The sequence below is a fragment of the Filicampus tigris genome, chromosome 1 (assembly GCF_054856515.1).
Source record: "Filicampus tigris isolate MCC_2025a chromosome 1, RoL_Ftig_1.0, whole genome shotgun sequence".
Classification (NCBI taxonomy): Eukaryota; Metazoa; Chordata; class Actinopteri; order Syngnathiformes; family Syngnathidae; genus Filicampus; species Filicampus tigris.
In genome coordinates, this window is record NC_141217.1 from 15259956 (window position 1) to 15277531 (window position 17576).

General features: G+C 38.7%; 2 protein-coding genes across 4 annotated transcripts; one reads left to right on the plus strand and one right to left on the minus strand.

Annotated features, from left to right (window-relative positions):
• Positions 1–430: 430 nt before the first annotated feature.
• LOC147152967 (acylamino-acid-releasing enzyme-like) lies at positions 431–11166 on the minus strand. 2 transcript variants are annotated; one of them, XM_086053253.1, is made up of 24 exons: positions 11052–11166; positions 10695–10754; positions 10120–10249; positions 9915–10041; positions 9743–9830; positions 8693–8768; positions 8473–8564; positions 8213–8287; positions 7973–8110; positions 7636–7727; positions 7481–7521; positions 7226–7347; positions 6990–7050; positions 6817–6914; positions 6639–6690; positions 4892–4980; positions 4265–4403; positions 3806–3889; positions 2342–2422; positions 1687–1775; positions 1296–1486; positions 1072–1174; positions 875–981; positions 431–785 (listed from the first exon to the last, which is right to left on the minus strand). In XM_086053253.1, the coding sequence occupies exons 2-24, from the start codon at positions 10704–10706 to the stop codon at positions 680–682; spliced, it is 2193 nt and encodes a 730-aa protein (XP_085909379.1). In that variant the 5' UTR covers positions 10707–10754; positions 11052–11166; the 3' UTR covers positions 431–679. The 2 variants fall into 2 exon arrangements, with proteins under 2 accessions (XP_085909379.1, XP_085909301.1); XM_086053175.1 differs by lacking the exon at positions 11052–11166 and having other exon boundaries at positions 10695–11024.
• On the plus strand, positions 10383–17556 carry capza1b (capping actin protein of muscle Z-line subunit alpha 1b). Of its 2 annotated transcripts, XM_086053869.1 has the most exons (11): positions 10383–10401; positions 11136–11259; positions 12144–12207; positions 12776–12827; positions 12918–12981; positions 13083–13289; positions 15201–15280; positions 15671–15749; positions 15844–15915; positions 16174–16236; positions 16350–17556. In XM_086053869.1, exons 2-11 carry the CDS (start codon positions 11221–11223, stop codon positions 16488–16490), a joined length of 861 nt encoding a protein of 286 aa, XP_085909995.1. In that variant the 5' UTR covers positions 10383–10401; positions 11136–11220; the 3' UTR covers positions 16491–17556. The 2 variants fall into 2 exon arrangements, with proteins under 2 accessions (XP_085909995.1, XP_085909914.1); XM_086053788.1 differs by lacking the exon at positions 10383–10401 and having other exon boundaries at positions 11046–11259.
• Positions 17557–17576: the final 20 nt, after the last annotated feature.

Below are 17576 nucleotides of genomic sequence, written 5' to 3' on the forward strand. Positions count from 1 at the left end.
AAACAACAACTCAATTTAGCACCCTGAATAATTCATATTAACTTGGTGATAATGCAAATCTTATGACCACAGATAAAGGCAATGAACATAAATGGACTAATGCTTTGACTTCAAACTCAATCAAGATATCAAGACTTCTGAAAAGGAGCAAAAAGAAGCATGAACTTGATTATTCCTACGCTCCTATTTTTCGATCAATCAATTTTTTATACGACATTAAATTACTGATTATATTTAGAAATATACACAATTTTGTGAAAGAACTTTCACAACATCTTCCTTGTGAGTACACTCTTCATATCCTTTTTCATGCTTCATCACTGCACTGAAGTCTGTTTCATTCCACATAGACCAAAATACAAAAATTTAAAGATTTTTTCTCACACTACAATATTATGAATGCACTATTACGGAATAACGACGGCATGAATACTAATTTAAAACAGACTTTATTCAAATTTAGAACAGTTAAGAGTTTTTTAAAGAATCATTCACATCGTGTAAGACATTGTAGTAATCACCAAAGACACAGACAGATTCAAGTTAATATAAAGTGTTCTGGTTTCAGACCAGTTTGCTTTGGCTTGACAACGTCCCAAAAACAGGAAAAGAACCTCTGTTAGTAACCCGATACATTCTGCTAGAGTTAACAGTGTATACTCTTTTCATTCAAGCCACATCACTCACACAAGTATTGTATTATCCATAGAGCGCTGTTCATGAAGCTATCAGACTCCGCATCCACATTGGACAGGGAGTGGTTGTTCCCTGGATACAGCAGCAAACTGCACACCAAATACACCAGGAACAGAGAATGAACAACTCATATGACAGAACCCACAAAACAAACAACTAAAAAAAAAAAGCATCTTACCGGACAGGCACCTGCTTTGCTTTCAAAGCTCTGTAGTATTCAATTCCTTGTTTGTGGGGCACACGCTTGTCATCCTCTCCTAGTAAGAGTAAGACCGGTGTCTGCACCTACAATTGTGTTACGACATGTCCGCAGCTGGATTAGCACCACTTAACTGCCACACACATGTCACAAATAGACACACACAATACTCATACCTGCGCCACAAGTTGGACTGGAGACTTGTTCAACATCTGTTCCCAAACAGCAGGTTCATGTATACTCACTGCACTGTAGTCTCTGCCAGCCTCAAACACGCACCTGTAAAAATCAAAAATGTCAAACAACAGCAGTGAAAGGAAAAGCGTGGATTTTCTTATATGTATGCATTGCTAAACACTAGCGGCATACACACAAACAAAACAAACATGTCACACTATACCAGTCTGGGATGTCTGTACTGCAAACCATAGAGGCCAAATTGACGACAGGGTTGAAAGCCACACAAGACTTGTAATAACCGGGATATTGGCCAATGAGATGACAGGCTAAGAAACCACCGTGGGAACCTCCAGTAACTGCCAACTTCTGCCTGTCGAACTCGTCACCTTTCAGAACACTTTCAACAGCAAACTGATGGTGAAAAACATGAAAACAACAGGAATAACTAAGAAGACATGAACTGTATGGAATAGAGACTGTTTCACAATTGCAATTACGCCAATTAAACACTATTAAATTAACAATCTGCACTGTTAGGTCCAGAAGTAAAACAAAAGAATCACTGCCACCTGAGTTACCGGTACTTTAGCATGTAGGATTATTCATTGTACTTGAACATCTTTAACATCCTGTGTGCCAACATTGCCCGGCAATGAGAGGATATTGTCCTGGCCAAATCCAATCGATCCACGATAGTTCACTGAAAACAAGCAAAACAAAAGAAGGTATCGATAGTAAATAGAGTTTTGCACTAATAGCAACTTGCACACACTATTACATTCCTATATTACATGTTCTTCAAGCATCAAAGTGGGGGAAACCAAATCCTTGACATCACGGGATTACGAGAACAAGATTAAAATGGCTAGACTACACTCTGAAATGATCTCCAGTTATTCGTAAGGCAGCGCCTAATTAAAACATTACACTAATGTGATATCAAAATTTGGTATTGTTTCAAGAAATATAAATGTGCGGAAAATGCTCTTGTCGAGCTACCAATGTTTCGACCGAATGTAACACTAAGCACTGTTTGAAGTCGGGGTTTACGATTTTGAATAGACTACGGAAGAAGAATGTGGATTTATTCATTGGTTTGGAGTCAGAAAATGTGTCCTATACAGAAAATAACAAAAACATTCAAAGTAAACATACAGAGTGTGTATTTGAGATTATTAAAGTTTGTTGACCATTTTTTTCCATTAGCATTGGTACACATAGATAAGGTGTAACGTTCTAAGGTTTCACTTTGGGATTTGAACTTACCTAGTAAAATAGCAAAGCCCAACCTGCATTGCACAGCCGGGGACAGACGCCAGTCCGCAACAAACACAGAGTGAGGACCCCCTATGACAATAAATAATTTAAAATACAGTTGATTATTCAACGTTCATGCATTACTCAAAGTATAACAATCACAGTAGTAATAACTAGGGATGTTCCGATCAGGTTTTATGACACCGATACCAATCATGCATGAGTGAGATAGGGCCAATACCGATCACATGGAATATCTGTATATTTTTTTATTTATTTATGGTGACTACTATTATGCAATATTATCTGAAAAAACAAAAAACTGCCATATTATTGCCGTAATTTTGACAAAAATCTATATATATTTTCAAAAGCATGAAGAAATACAAAACCGTTGCTGGCACAATACAACAATTACCCAGTCACAAAGATAACTGAAAAACTTCAATTTACCAGCTTTTAGTAACACAGTTTTTAACAGATCAAAAATAATCAGCAGTCTCAAAAGACTTAATTATGAAAAACATCAAATAAATAACATGCCACCTAAACATTGCATGGTTCAGAATATAATCAAAGTAGAAAAAATAGTCACATGCAGGCTTCACTTGAATAAACTATTCAATGAGTTCCTAGATTGAAATGACTCAGGAAATTTATTATCTTGTGCATTTGTCAATGACGCTGTGTCCACCTTGACTTTAATCAATGCAGTGAGCCTCGTAAATTCACCATAGTCTCTCAATTGCTTGTTCTTCAAATATCTAATTATTTGGTTGTGTTTAAACTTTTGGCCATGCTCCCCTCCGCGAGGAACCTTTTCATGGCATGTACAGTATTACAAGACGCAAACTCCACACACACAGCAGACGATGCTATGTTCACACCAACCGCGGTGTTCGGAATATTCGATCAAAGCCTTTTATTGCCAATCAAAACATCCGTTCACCCGCAGCTCATGCTTCGCAGCCTTGTGTTGCGTCCCTCCCCTCTGCTCCGTTAGGGAGCCTTTCTGGCGACGCGTTTCAATTGGAGTCAATGTAGCTCGCGCGGTTACGTGCAGGGCGGCGCGAGTGATGCTTTTGGGCAGAGGGACGTCGTCGCGTATTAAACAAATCAACTTTTTTGCCATTTCGTTTCGCGGCAGCCAAGCATGAAATGCGGGTGATCGGATGTTTTGATCGGCATTAAAAGGCTTTGATCGAATATTCCGATCACGTAATTTTTCACGAAAATCGGCCAATCATGATCGGTGCCCGATCGATCGGAGCATCCCTAGTAATAACCTAGCTTGTTGACTTTCTACAATTGAGATGTGTAATTATTAGAATTATATTCACAATATAAATTGTGTGCAACAAGAAAACAATTTAAGAATAATTAACCATGACAGTCATGTGCACTATCCTCTGTGTCCTAAGACAATACACGAGGAGACCAGTAATGCAAATTTAAATCAGCAAAAGCACCAACCATGTGGAGACACAATCAGAGGTAGCTTGGCACCATCCTTCACCTCCTTTGGTTTAATCAGTAAAGCTTCAAAGTCAAGGCCGGCTGGAAAACAGAAAGTGGAATTATACCAAAGACTTCAAGTCCAATTTCAAGTCTAGACAACAAATATTTTCACAAATATTAGTGCTTGCCTGGAAAAATCCAAGTTTATTACCAATTAATCAAAATGTTACTTGGGAGTGTTCCTTATTCTTTCTTCCATAAATAAACAACACAGAGAGAAAAAAAACACCAACTATAACAAGCAGTATTTGACACAGGCACATCAAAATTTTAAAATAATTAAAATCGCTCGGTACAGAACTACACAGTTGGTGTACAATTTAAATGTGTAGCATTGGAAGCTCTTATCATAGAATAGATTGGAAATGTACGTTTGAAAATGGAACAAAACCAAAAGCAGAATTCCACTCTTACGGTATTGACTGTTGTCTTGCTCTGAGGGAGGGGTGAAAGTCAGGATCTGCCAATCAATTTCCGGCATTGTCTGAGATTCCTCCAGTGTAGTCCAGACCACTTCTTCTTCAGAATCCCTGGTTGGAAGGAAACCCACTCTCTGGACATGAGACACAAGAAAGATTGCAATGGAGGACAGAGGGACCGTTTTCCTATTTTGACCCGCAATTCCATCAATTGGAACGTTAACTAGAAACATCACAAATTTGTACAAAAATGCAATTGCTGAATAGCCGTTTATAGATATTTTTGGTTGTTGTGCGGGAAAAACCTACATCAGCAATATTTGTACATGAGTAAGTGTTGTCTCATGAAATGAAGACATTTGAGTTAAACATTCATCACAACTTGTGCATTTTATTTATTGCCGTTTTAGCTTGATATAATTCAAAGGTTGAAGAAGTCTGGATGGGTAATGAGCCCAACTGAGACCTGCCAATATATGCAAATTTTTCATTAGGGTTTAGGGTACTTGTTCAAAGAAAGATATCTGTGACAGTTTTACGATTGACAATTGAGGTTGTTCTATCCGATTCCACAACAAGAACTCTTTGTGCCATGTTAATACTTGAATAAAGAAATGAATACCAGACTTGGAGGGCAGTTTGGAGAAGAGCAGCTTGCCACTATCAGATCTCTCTCAACAGTCAGCAGATTCCAGGCACCCATGCCTGACTCTATGGAACACATGAAATATATTTGATTATAAATACACCTATTGATTAGTGGAAAGACATTTTGGACCGGTGGACATTGTGTTGCATCATCCTAGCCCCAAAAGCGACCACTCAAACAAACAGTCTGTTTTGGTTTGCTTCTCCAAACTCCTTAAGTTCCGGATAAGGCGGAATGCATGGAAAATAAATCAGTATACCGCTCCTATGTCTATTTTTGTCGTCATTGATGTGATTTTCATTTTGTGTTGGACTACTGGTAAATCAAATTAAAACTGGTTTTACAGTTAAGATCAAAATTTTAACCCCATACTGTATGCACCACTTAACATTTGCCTAAAATATTACCCCATGTTTACACTACTCATAAATGTTGTACAGTACAGTAAAGCATTGTTGGATACTTTGGAAATTGATAAATATGGTGAAAACTCAAGACTGTCAAAATTAGCCCCATAATGTCAATTTGTGCTTTCAAATCACATCAAATCGGTTTGAAACCACACCTGATCAATTAATAACTACCGAATTGAAATGAAGCAAACCCAAGAAGGGTTAGTGTCACTCGTGCTGGGAAAATGAAGCTACAAGAAGCACTTGTGATATGTTCTTACTCCTCCAGATGATGCTCTTGGTGTAAAGATAATGGCTGGTGCAATAGAAATGTATTAAATTTCCACTACATCTTTAAATCAAGAGTGCCACCTAGGGGAGTCAAAAATTATCACAAGGGCTTCATGAAGCTTCATTTGTCCATCACTATAACTTGATCAAAAGGGACTGATATAAACATGTTCAAATTCTTGAGAAGAATTGATATCAGACGTGAGCTATCGTAAGAGAGAAGATAGCAGATGAATATCTTAACCGGGGCGGATATGTTTCCATTTAAAAGCGTCTCACGTTTTCAAGAACAGATGTGCATCACATCATCGCAAGCAGATGGGGAAAAAAAAGAGGATTAGGTTGATATTTTGGAGAAGAGTATAAAGTCTGTTATCAGGCTAGGTTGGAGTTGCAATTCCACACTGTTATCAATAGTGAATTGTTGTTCACATAGGGCTTAGGTGGAGAAAAAACTGCTCTGCTGCATGTACTGCAAATGCATAACATATTTCACAATATATCATTACTTAAAGTGGAAGTCAACCCAAACATATTTTTCAAGAATATGTTCTAAGCAAACTCACTAGTTGAAAAAAGGCATTCTGATAAATATTGCGTTGTGGAATAGGAGTTAATCCACCCGTTTTTAGCCAAATGCCAAATGAGGGTGCGGCCATTTGTCACTTCTGTCGACTGAAAATGACATTACAACTGCTCAGGGCTGAGGTAACGAGCAATCACGACTGACCTGTTTTCTGAAGCTGAGCCGTGATTGGTCGATACCCAAGCCCTGAGCAGTTGTGATGTCATTTTTAGTCGACAGAAGTGACAAAATGACTGCCTCCTGAGATAGCTAAAAATGAGTGGATATTGCTGCTTAACTCAAATTCCACAAACACAATATTAATCAGAATGTGTTTCAACTAGTGGGCCTGCTGGGAACATATTCTTGAAAAAAAACATGTTTGGGTTGATTTCCACTTTAAACATGCAGACTGATGAAATGAACCCGTTCATTCATTAACTTCATGAGCTTTAGGTATGTATTGACTCACTTGAAGCCAGAGAGGTGACACTCCCTGTGTTTATGTCCACCATCAGCAACTCCTTCAACACAGACAAGAACCAATCTTTAATCAAGGACATTCAACATGTGAGTGAAAAACCCCCAACAAACCCCACTGTCTATTAAATATACACAATACACAATAAGTATTATGAAATGAGAAAGACCTTGCGGCTGCGCTGAGGACAGGCAAAAAGAATTCGCTGACTATCAGCTGACCAGCACTTGGGCGGCAGCTGAGTGCAATAGATGCCAGTGAAGCCATCTGTACAAACACAAACAGTCAAGACTAATTTTATGAAGAAAGTGTGCAGTAAAAAGTGCAACAAATGTTACTTACCTTCTCCTGGTCTCTTCACCACATCCACCACCACTGAGGTCTTCTTAGTATACCAATCATACTAGAAAGTACATCAAGAAAACAGAAGAATAAGTGATTCAACATTACAACGTATACTGTAGTCTATCCACAATTCCCCAAAAATCCATGTTAAACAATGACTTCAGAGAATGCGTCTGGTTGAAAAAAAGAAATGAAAAAAAGAGTAGACAGCTTTAATGTGTAATGAGCTTTACCATGCACAGTTGGGTACACTGCATGTGTGGTCCAAAGAGACTATTTTCTTGGTAGACAATCCGGCACTGGTCTGGGCTCAGCCTGGGCGAGAACACTGCACTGTTTCCAGATGTCAACTGCTCTGAGAGACACAACATATGCAATAAAATGAGTGAGCAAACTAAGTTTAAAAAAAGTAACTACATCCATTTGCTCAGTCATTTCCAGAGTAGCATAGTTTGACTATCAGCTCTTAAGCTAAGCTAACTACTTACCACATTTGCCTCCAGTGAGATCCACATAGTACAAAGACGAACTGGAAGACAATGAGAAACATGCATGATGGTGACTGGTGACATACGAAATGAGGATTCTATTTGAAACAGGGTTAACACAGACAGTGTGCTGATAAAAATGAAGATGAAATCACCTCCTGTTGGGACAGGTCCTGATTCCAAGTCTGAAAGGCTCATGACACCATCCAACAAACACTATACCAGTGTCACCTGGAGCCCAAAATGCCTACAGAGACCAGAAGAGAGGCCTTGACTTTTAACAAGCACTTTGATGGTCTGTTTTCATTCAAGAAATCACTTTGAATAAATGCTAAACAAAAAAAAATTGCTCATGACATCCAACATGTGCATAGTCCTATCAAAACTTTGAATGTGAATTTAGCATTTCATTGTTTGGACGGGTAAATATGTTAAGATCATGGTTTATTAGGTAGTGGCAAATGAACAGAACCGTGTACATTGTGCACCAACCTGTCCTGGTGAGATGTTCTCAGGCACTCCTTCTAACACAGAAACATTGTTCCCCTCTATGTCCATAACACAGAGTACTGGGCTACTCTTATGAACCAGTGACTCTCCCCAGTCCTCATAGAAGGCAAACTGCTCTCCCTTCAGGTCAACCAAAGGGAGGGGGGGGGGGGGAAACAATAGCATTAGTCACATGACACAGGAGAGAAAACTCAAACTCTCATATGTGCTGAACGGATCTACTTTGATAGCATCTTTCTTCTCTGATCTCAGAGTCTCTTCCTCATCCACAGTAGATGACAACGGTGAAGACTCGGTCTACAATCAGAAAGTCAGATCAAGCAATCAATCAACCAATACACACATACAAACAAAATGACAATTGTGTAAAGAAGAAACAGACCTTTTGAATTTATTGGTTATTACATAGTGTTTTACTAATTATAATGGTGGTTATCTACTTTTAGGGATAATGTACTACCAAACCAGCCCTGGTAACACACCTGGAAGAAAGACTCGGCTTTGGGTCTCTTTTTCTCAGCCACATACAGGAGGTGTGTCTCAGAATGGGACCAGACCAAGCAACCAAAGAAGTCTGAGGACACCAAACACAATTGAGGTCATTCTGTGATTCAAATTTCATATTGTTGTCTGTAGAACATTTTACATCAGGAATTGGATCTCATTATGATTTTAGTGAATCAGATTTTTGGGGTAACTTACCATCTTCATAGACTTTTCCATGCTTCTTCAAAGCTGTGACATTGATACTTTTCATCTTGATGTTTTTATTCCAGATCTGGAGAATAAAGTCATTGGAGAACCGTATTACAATCTCAGTTTCAAAGACTAGACTAAATGACAGCAAAATGTAGATGAAGAACATGTAGAGTAGTACAAACACCAGCAGACTGCATTTGTAAAACAGAATTAACTATGATGCCATAGGACATCAGAATCACAGTACGTCTGTCAATCAGAAGCAAAAAAAAAAGTACAATCACTTGAAATCCTGGAGTTATATCTAAAAACTCAGCTATCAGATACACAGATAATGTTCATTTTGGGCTGACAATGCCAGACGAGTATCCTTTTAATCCAATTCATATTGTTATTGGGAATTGGCAAACTCTGTCAAACAAATTTGAGCATAATAGTGTTACTAAAGTAACATATTTGAACGTGATGCATCTCATTAGATTACGTGAAGTCTGGTCTTGTTGCGGGCTCCTCCTAGTGGTATGCAAATTAATCATTGCCTAAGTATACGGTAGTTCAGTTTCAAGTTCAAAACATTTGCATATAATCTTTAACAAATACAGGATTTTACATGTATTTTGGTACAAATTGTATTTAACCTTTAGGTGCAATACATTTTAAGTTAATCCTTATTTAAGTATAATTTTTTTAATTTACTATTGGCTGGCAACCAATTCAGGGTGTACCCCGCCTACTGCCCGAAGACAACTGGGATAGGCTGCAGCACGCCCGCGACCCTTGTGAGAATAAGCAGATCGAATAATGGATATTGAAGAAGAGTGATTACTGTATGTTCAAACTACATAATGTTACAGTGGCTTACAATATCATATGTACTTTTTAGGAATAAAAGTTGTTTTTCTCATAGAGTTACTTTGCCGCTGTGTTCAGTGTTGATCATTATTGTGGTACTTTAAGAGCTATTTTATGAAGTTTATAGAGTATTTTTTTTAGGCCGTACTTGGTGTAAAAAGTTTGAGCGACACTGCTCTGGAGTATAAACAAGAAACAAACCTCCAAAAACTGGTTCTCCTCCCCCTTTACTGTGCTTTTTCTGACAACAGCCTTCATTTCTCCAGATGGGGCATCATTACTAAGCAACCTGGCATGGGGAGCAAAAACATGTGTCTTATTAGAAAATATTCAAATTCATATTTATAAATATAACTGCACAATTTGGACATACACTCCTTGGACCTCAGTGCAGTTTCCCGATGGCGCTGAAAAGACCACAGATTTGTCATCATGGAACACGATGTACTGTTTGCAAAACTTGACATTCTCATTCCTCTCCAGATCGCGCTGGCTCCATTCTGCATCAGATATTCATAATCAATTTCAGTGATCATTTGGTGTGGGTTGTACCGATAATCTTCAACGTCGACACAAACCTGTGTAGATGTTGCTGTATTTGCCTCCATACTGAGAGGTTATGACAGGTCCCACGTCTGCTCTGCTGAGTGAGGGGAAGAGGCTCAGCTGTCTGTAGAGTCTGGCGATTTCCTCTGGGTTGGTAATCACCTGACAACACCCAGTATAATTAACGACTCAAACCACGTACGTGCAATTGGCAACGTTTGCAGTCGGGGAACAATGCTCTGTTCATTTTCTAACCAAGAGACTAGCGCTTGCACGAATGGAATGTCAGCAAAGCCCAACCTATACATAACCAAGTTAGTTATCAACGATTGGTAACATTATACTCAACGTACCCAAGTATACATAAAATAAAATTTAATAAACAAATTAACTAAACCGTTTTGTCTATCAAAGAGTTACCAGGTCAGTCAGGAAATTGCTGTAGTGTACCAACTGACAGTCACAAGCGAAACTAAGCCTTGAGACTAACCGTGAGCTAGCTTGACTAATAACAGAAAGCGTACCTACCAGCGACAACACGCGTACACTTATTCTAGCGTGTGATTTATAGGCTACGGTTACTAATGGGGTGAATTGAATTATATACCTGTGACTCCATGTCTGGACGTTAGTAGTCACCCCGGTTGTGGTTGAAAGCGCGGTGAAGCTAATGAGGATAAACAGAATTTCCTTTGACGTTATTCACAGTAAAAGAAAACCGCATCCAAAAAATAAAACAAGAGCCCAATAAATGAGTCTGAATCAACTGCAACGAGCGGTATAACTTTATCGAATTGTATTTTATGACTGAAACTTGTTTATAGTATGGACAGCTCGTTCAGGCAATACTTTCATTTAGAAGGCATTTTTACTCTGTGAAACAACAGGAAGTAGTGATAATAGAAACAACAGGAAGTAGTGATAATTAAATCCGAGTGGGATAAACTCCCCCTTCTAATCTTACTTTGTTTATTGTTGTCCTTTAAAAAATGTTGGCGATGATACTTGTGAATGTTCGTCACAGAGAAATGTGGTGTTTTCTTTTTAGATAGAACACACTGTTCCTACACGCATAACAATCGCATCTCGGTTCCATCATTCCGAGCAAGTAGGTGGGGTCACAATGAGCCAAGATGGCTGACTTTGAGGAACCGCTGTCAGACGAGGAGAAGGTTTGAACCTTATAAACTTATTTGATTCAAACCTCCACTTACGTTAGTTTACTAGCAAGTAAAGTTCACACACTGGAGGGAAAGGCTAGGATTCGGTAATGCAGTGCAGTGACAAATATGCTTGTATTTCCCAAGATAGCTTTCACTTATCATTTAGCCAGTGCTGGTAAGGCATCTCCAGCTAGCGGAATTCATTTCAGCTAGATAATTGTGTGATATGCGCTTTAATCGTTGCATACATTTAATTGGAATTAAACACGTCGTTACCACTGAGTAAAAGTGTTAATTTTCCGTTAGTTGTTATAGTCAGCATTCACCCGGATGCATGTCAGCCAATTGGAAGGTTTTCTTGGGTCAGAGGGGTACAGTTGCAGCTCAGATATTTGGTATCCTCACATGACTTGAAGTCCCCATTCCAGGTCGTTTAGTTTAGATGGAGTCCAGTGGACACCCCCTGGAATCAAAGCGGCAGTCAATATTTGAAAACGCCAACGAATAAGGCCCACGCTTGTTTATTGTGTTTTGTTAAGTGGTCACCAGAGGTGGTAGGTGGTAGTTTTTGAATCCACGAGCATAATGTGACCGCACACACTAAGTCCCGTTGGCATTTGCGTGCACGTTTTAACATAACATCAATGGTTAATGAATGAAGAAAACAATAGGAACCCCGTCTAAGCATTTGCATTTACAATGTCACAAAGTCAGGTTTGTTTTTTGAGCATAATTGAGCTTCACTTGGATATGCAATGTGCATAGATAACTGCACAAGCATGATTGTAGACAGCACCACCAATTTGCAGTCACATATATGCATACATTTGTTTTTAACTTGCATTGCAGCTCAATTTAATGTTCATACTGTGTATCTATTTTTGGTCTGAAAGGTTCGCATTGCCGCCAACTTTGTGACCCGTGCCCCCCCAGGAGAGTTCAATGAGGTCTTCAATGGTAAAAAATCTCTCCGCATTAAGTATTTGGAGTATGTGGATACTTTTATTATCGAGTATATTGTACGGTATATACTTTATGTATATTTAACTATTTAGACGGGGATAGAATTAGATAGTGAACACGTGTGCCGAATAACGTAATGTATTTTTTTTCTGTGAATATGTTCAAATAAAGCAATAAATCAATCTAATCATGGTTATTTTGCACATATGTTTCTCATCAATTAATTTTGTCAGTTAATAATTTGGTCTAAAGTCTATCAAGTAAATTGTTAAAGTGTATTCTGTCATTGTAAGAACTTTTTGTACTTGGTGGTCACTTGCACTTCATTTATCAGGGTACATCAGAGTTGTCACATATTTCCTTATAATGAAAGCATGATTAGATTGGGCGCTCAGAGTAAAGATGCAGCCAGTCATAATAAAACAACTCAATTTGTAATTTTATTTCATATATATTGAACATGCTAACTTGTATCCAAAGCATTTGGAGGGAGCCCCCTAGGATTTGGTCATCTCCAATTCTATTTATAAGGGTGACGTGAGGTGCATTTTTGTCTTTACAGATGTGCGGCTTCTTCTTGACAATGATACCCTCCTCAGGGAGGGAGCATCACAGTAAGTACCATACCATTTATTATGGAATAAGATATATATCCCATAACATAACTCCTCTAACTATATGATTGATCTATCCCATGTGTCCAGCTCCTTTGCCCAGTACAACATGGATCAGTTCACACCTGCCAGACTTGATGGCTTTGAAGACCCGGTATGCCTCAACATAATCTTTCCTTCTTAATTCCGTAAACATGGTTTTCTTTTTTAATTAATTAATTAATTTTTTTTTACCTTCCTCTGTTTTATTCCCAGGTCCTGATTACAGAGCATGGTGACCTGGGTCAGGGGCGCTTCCTGGACCCTCGCAACAGCTTGTCTTTCCGCTTTGACCACCTTCGAAAAGAAGTGAGCGATGTGCAGCCATATGAAGGAGACGCGTCTCTTAAAGCTTGGAGGGATTCCTGCGACAATGCCCTTAGTGCCTACGTCAAAGAGCACTACCCTACTGGAGTTTGCACAGTGAGTCGCACACGAGTGCTGAAAAAGAATACAATCTTGGCTTACGAGTGACCCGATAGTTGGCAGATAGTGAACAATTCTTTAAAAAAGAGGCTTTAAGCTGTTTATTACCACTCCCAGTTAACATGTACTGACAAAGTAAACATTAAACAAGGAGTATTGCACATTGTATGTTTGAATACATTTTATAATGCCCTCAGGTAACTCTACTAGCTTCATGCAAGCACACAAGGCAAAAATTTAAAAAAATCATACACAGGCCAACGAATGGTGCCTGTCTCGTAGTGGTACAACCAATATTTGAATGCTAACAGTAGCTAGATTTGTAGACAGACAATATAACTACTCACAGGAAGATTATCTTTATCCTCTGTGAAAAACAATAATACTGCATCTTACTGAGTCAAACTGTGGGCTATGTTCACACTGTAGGGTGTGATGCCCAATTTGGAATTTTTATTGTTAAATTCAATCTTTTTATGTAACGTATTTTACGGACCATAAGCCGGTATTTTTTTCTTGGTTTCGAACCATGCGCCTTATGTAAAGGTGCAGCTATTCTGTAGATTTTTCTTTCACCATAGGAGCGCTCTAACCGGAATTACAATACAATACAATACAATTGCCATTAACAGGATGTGACTGCAGTTGGAGGAGTTCAACAAGCGAAGGCACCATGCACTAGGTTATGCATTAGGTGGTATGTGGAAGTAGAGCAATAAAAGGTGGGCGTTAACTGACAAATTCGAGTGGCAACGGGCAATGAAATGAAGATGAATAAACACTGTTATTTTCTCTTGGTTCTTTTCCGTTTTAATCAGCAAAGTTGCTGCCGTGTTAAATGGCACTGTTACGAAAGAATCTGTTCAGGTACATACATGTACATTTGCATTTCAAAATCGTTCTGCAAATGTAGTGGATATCTCAATTTCAACATACCGGTAGATAGGTGCGGCTTATAGCCCGGTGCGGCTGATATACTGTTTTTCCGTTATTCAAAAAAATAGAGTGGGTGCGGTTTATAGTCCTGAAAATATGGTCCTGTACACTACAAAAAAGTAGCGGCTTCACTATTGTATTGTGTTCAACAGTGTTCTATTTTGGGGCCCCTTGCTGTTCTATATTTACATATAATATAGTCTTACATTTATGTACATGTTCTTTGTACAATGTAGACATTTTTTGGTTAAAAAGTATTTGTGTATTTACTATGTTTATAATCGTCGCTGTCATGTGAAAAACACTTATCTCCATTTTTTTCCGTTTTCTTATTTTTACACGTTACAGACATCGCATTAAAGTGAAGATTAAAAACAGTTTCCCAAATTGGAGATGAGTGTTTTTCACAGGACAGCGACAATATACTATGACACATAATTGCATATTTATACATGATAGGAAGTAGTTCAGTAGGTCTTCTTGCTTTACTTGAACCCTTTTAAAAACCTTGAAAAAGAACAGCCTCCCTCACAGAACCTCTTTAGTGTATTGCATTGAAGTAATAGTTTTAATGTATTTGATGGTATGATGTCATTTTCCGGCATATTTGTAAATGTTACTGTATGTTGTGAATATTGGGCTGAAAAAAATCGCAATATAATTTTTTTATACTCACTGTGAGCATAGCGTTAGTCTGGATGTCTTTATCATACCGCCCCCTGGTGGCCAAGGCATGCACAACAAAAGGAGCACAATTTGGGACTGGTCTGGACTAATAATGGCTTTTCCATTATTTCAATGGGGAAAGATGATTTGAGATGCCTGCGATTCGTCTTATGAGTGTGGTCATGGAACAAATTGAACTTGTAAGTCAAATTACCGCTGTAGTAGTGGACAGACTACTGTACATTTGACCCATTTTCTCTCCTCCTGTATTGTTATATTGTATTATTATATATTTGTGTGTCACAGGTATATGGGAAAACCGTTGATGGCCAGCAAACGATCATAGCCTGCATTGAGGGACATCAGTTCCAACCCAAAAACTTTTGGTACCGTACCATCTTAATTTAAAAATGATCTAACAGCTAGGTATGTACTGTAGTATTCATAAGCTACTCGCTAGGCTCTGTCGTCAAGAATGTTTGTTTATTTATTTTTTTTAGAGCAGTGAAATAGTCTGTAAATGTTGTTGTTGCTACTAACTAGTGATGGGAGAATTAAGCTTGTGATAGCACTTGTGATATTTTTTTTATTCCTGCAGTTGGTGCGCTTGGTTTAAAGATAAATGCTAGTGTAATGGAAAGGTATTAAATTCCCACTGCATCTTTAAACCAAGAGTGCCATCTGGAGGAGTGAAAAATGGTCACAAGTGCTTCGTGACGCTTCATTTGTCCATCACTACTGCTAACTATAATGATGGATCTTTGATTCCCAAAAAGGAATGGTCGCTGTAGGTCAGAGTGGAAACTTACCATTGGCCAGTCGACAGCGCAGGTAGTGGGAGTGTTGAAAATCCAGGTGAGCTGACGTCGGTGTACCTTTTTGTTTGAATGATGAGTTAGGTAAACATGAATGGAAAAGTCAAGGTGAATCTTGCTGCATCCTTTTCTAGGTACACTACTATGAAGACGGTAATGTGCAGCTGGTTAGTCATAAAGAGATAGAACAATCAATATCAGTGACTGTAAGTAAACCGTTACCCCTGTCCTTAACTCATTCACTGCCATTGACGAATTTACGTGTCTTTTTGCAGTCCAGCCTTTCAATCCCAGGAATTTATTTATATTTTTTTCAATTTTTTTTTTCCAAACGTTAGGGTAAAACAGGGTCTGAAAATGTCTGGCAGTGAATGAGTTAAGAATGATGGTACTTTGTTGTCAGCCTGGTTGTGTGTTTTTGGTTAAAGATTGTAAATGGAATGGTTTCATTGCGTTTCAAACAGAGTGAAAGTCAGACAGCTAAGGAATTTGTTGACATTATCGAACATGCTGAAAATGACTACCAGGTAAGCTGCTCTCTTGTCATATCTCAGGTAGCAGTTAGTTTCATGAGACTCTATATGTAAAATTATAATATGTACAGTAGTAGTAATGTATTTTCCTTCACTTTCGCCTCCAGAGTGCAATCAGTGAGAACTACCAGGCTATGTCTGATACAACCTTTAAGGCTCTACGTCGCCAGCTGCCCGTCACGCGCACCAAGATCGACTGGAATAAAATCCTGAGTTACAAAATTGGCAAGGAGATGCAGAATGTCTAGTTGGAAGGTCAGGGATTGGCCAGGGAGATTCTAGCTTCACTGGTCCTACCTAATTGTATCCATGGACTTAACCAAAGCGAAACAATATTAGTTTGGGGCAAGGAATCAACTCATCAAAACAGAACAATTCGCAGACTGTAATACATATATGCATGTTTGATTTGGGGAGAACAGTACTTAAGGAGATCGTCATAGTTTGCAGTAAGTGGCTGTGATTGTGTTGTGTGTGAGAATCATCGGGCCAGGGTGCAGGGCTGCACAAAACAATCAGTTATCAAAGAAAGAGAGTTTGGTCAATTGTGTCAGAACAGCATATAGATGAAGACTTGCGGTGTGCACTTAATCAAGACGTGAGGAACATAGTTGAAGAGGGTTTTGTAGCAAGAAAGCTTGGCATGAATTTGGGAATGGGTTGTGAGGTGATTAACATTGTTTTAATTGTTACCATCGCGACGAAATTCACCGGGTGGACATTTGAGTTTGCTCATTGAATTGATCGTATTGGCAATTGGAAGTGGCACAATCCTTTGCATAGATCTGCTCCTGCAATGTAAACCTCCATATACTGTATGTCTGCCAAGTAAGGGAATGTGTTTAAGTTGTCCTCCCATGTTTTGACTGAAATAAAACCTAACCCTTCTCTTAGCTTTAATGTGCTCTTGCATTGGCAGTATCACTTCCACTGCTGTCCTTTTCTCTTACAAAAGGAAAACATGAAGAACCATTTGTCAAAATCTCTTTCCTATGGTAAAGAACTCCATTCTCCCACCCACGAATGCACACTTCTATTTTAATATGCTGCCTTCTTTTGGAATCATGAAACGTTGTACTGTAATAAACTGTGTCGGTCAATGCCAAGTGCACATAACTCAGTTGCCATGCAAAGCAAGATGTTAACGTCTGTAGGGCCACGTCAAACTGTAACTGTATACCAACACTTCAAAGCAGACATTTGTGGATGGATGCTATGTTAAACCCTCAGACTGTTACCAAGTGTGTGTGCTGATCACCTATATGTTGCCTGTACTGCCCCATTCTGTTGTATGAATTAAAGGACTGAATAACATTGCTGGTTTGCTGTTATTG

What these genes read in the sequence shown, in the direction of transcription:
- LOC147152967 (XM_086053253.1), bottom strand. An exon ending in TGTCACCTCTCTGGCTTCAA is followed by an intron (nt 4,981 to 6,638) that starts GTGAGTCAATAC and finishes TGTGTTCCATAG; the next exon opens with AGTCAGGCATGGGTGCCTGG. An exon ending in TCTGATTGTGTCTCCACATG is followed by an intron (nt 2,423 to 3,805) that starts GTTGGTGCTTTT and finishes TTATTGTCATAG; the next exon opens with GGGGTCCTCACTCTGTGTTT.
- capza1b (XM_086053869.1), top strand. Translation starts at nt 11,221, where the DNA reads ATGGCTGACTTTGAGGAACCGCTGTCAGACGAGGAGAAG. An exon ending in TTCCAACCCAAAAACTTTTG is followed by an intron (nt 15,281 to 15,670) that starts GTACCGTACCAT and finishes ATTCCCAAAAAG; the next exon opens with GAATGGTCGCTGTAGGTCAG. An exon ending in ATGCTGAAAATGACTACCAG is followed by an intron (nt 16,237 to 16,349) that starts GTAAGCTGCTCT and finishes TTTCGCCTCCAG; the next exon opens with AGTGCAATCAGTGAGAACTA.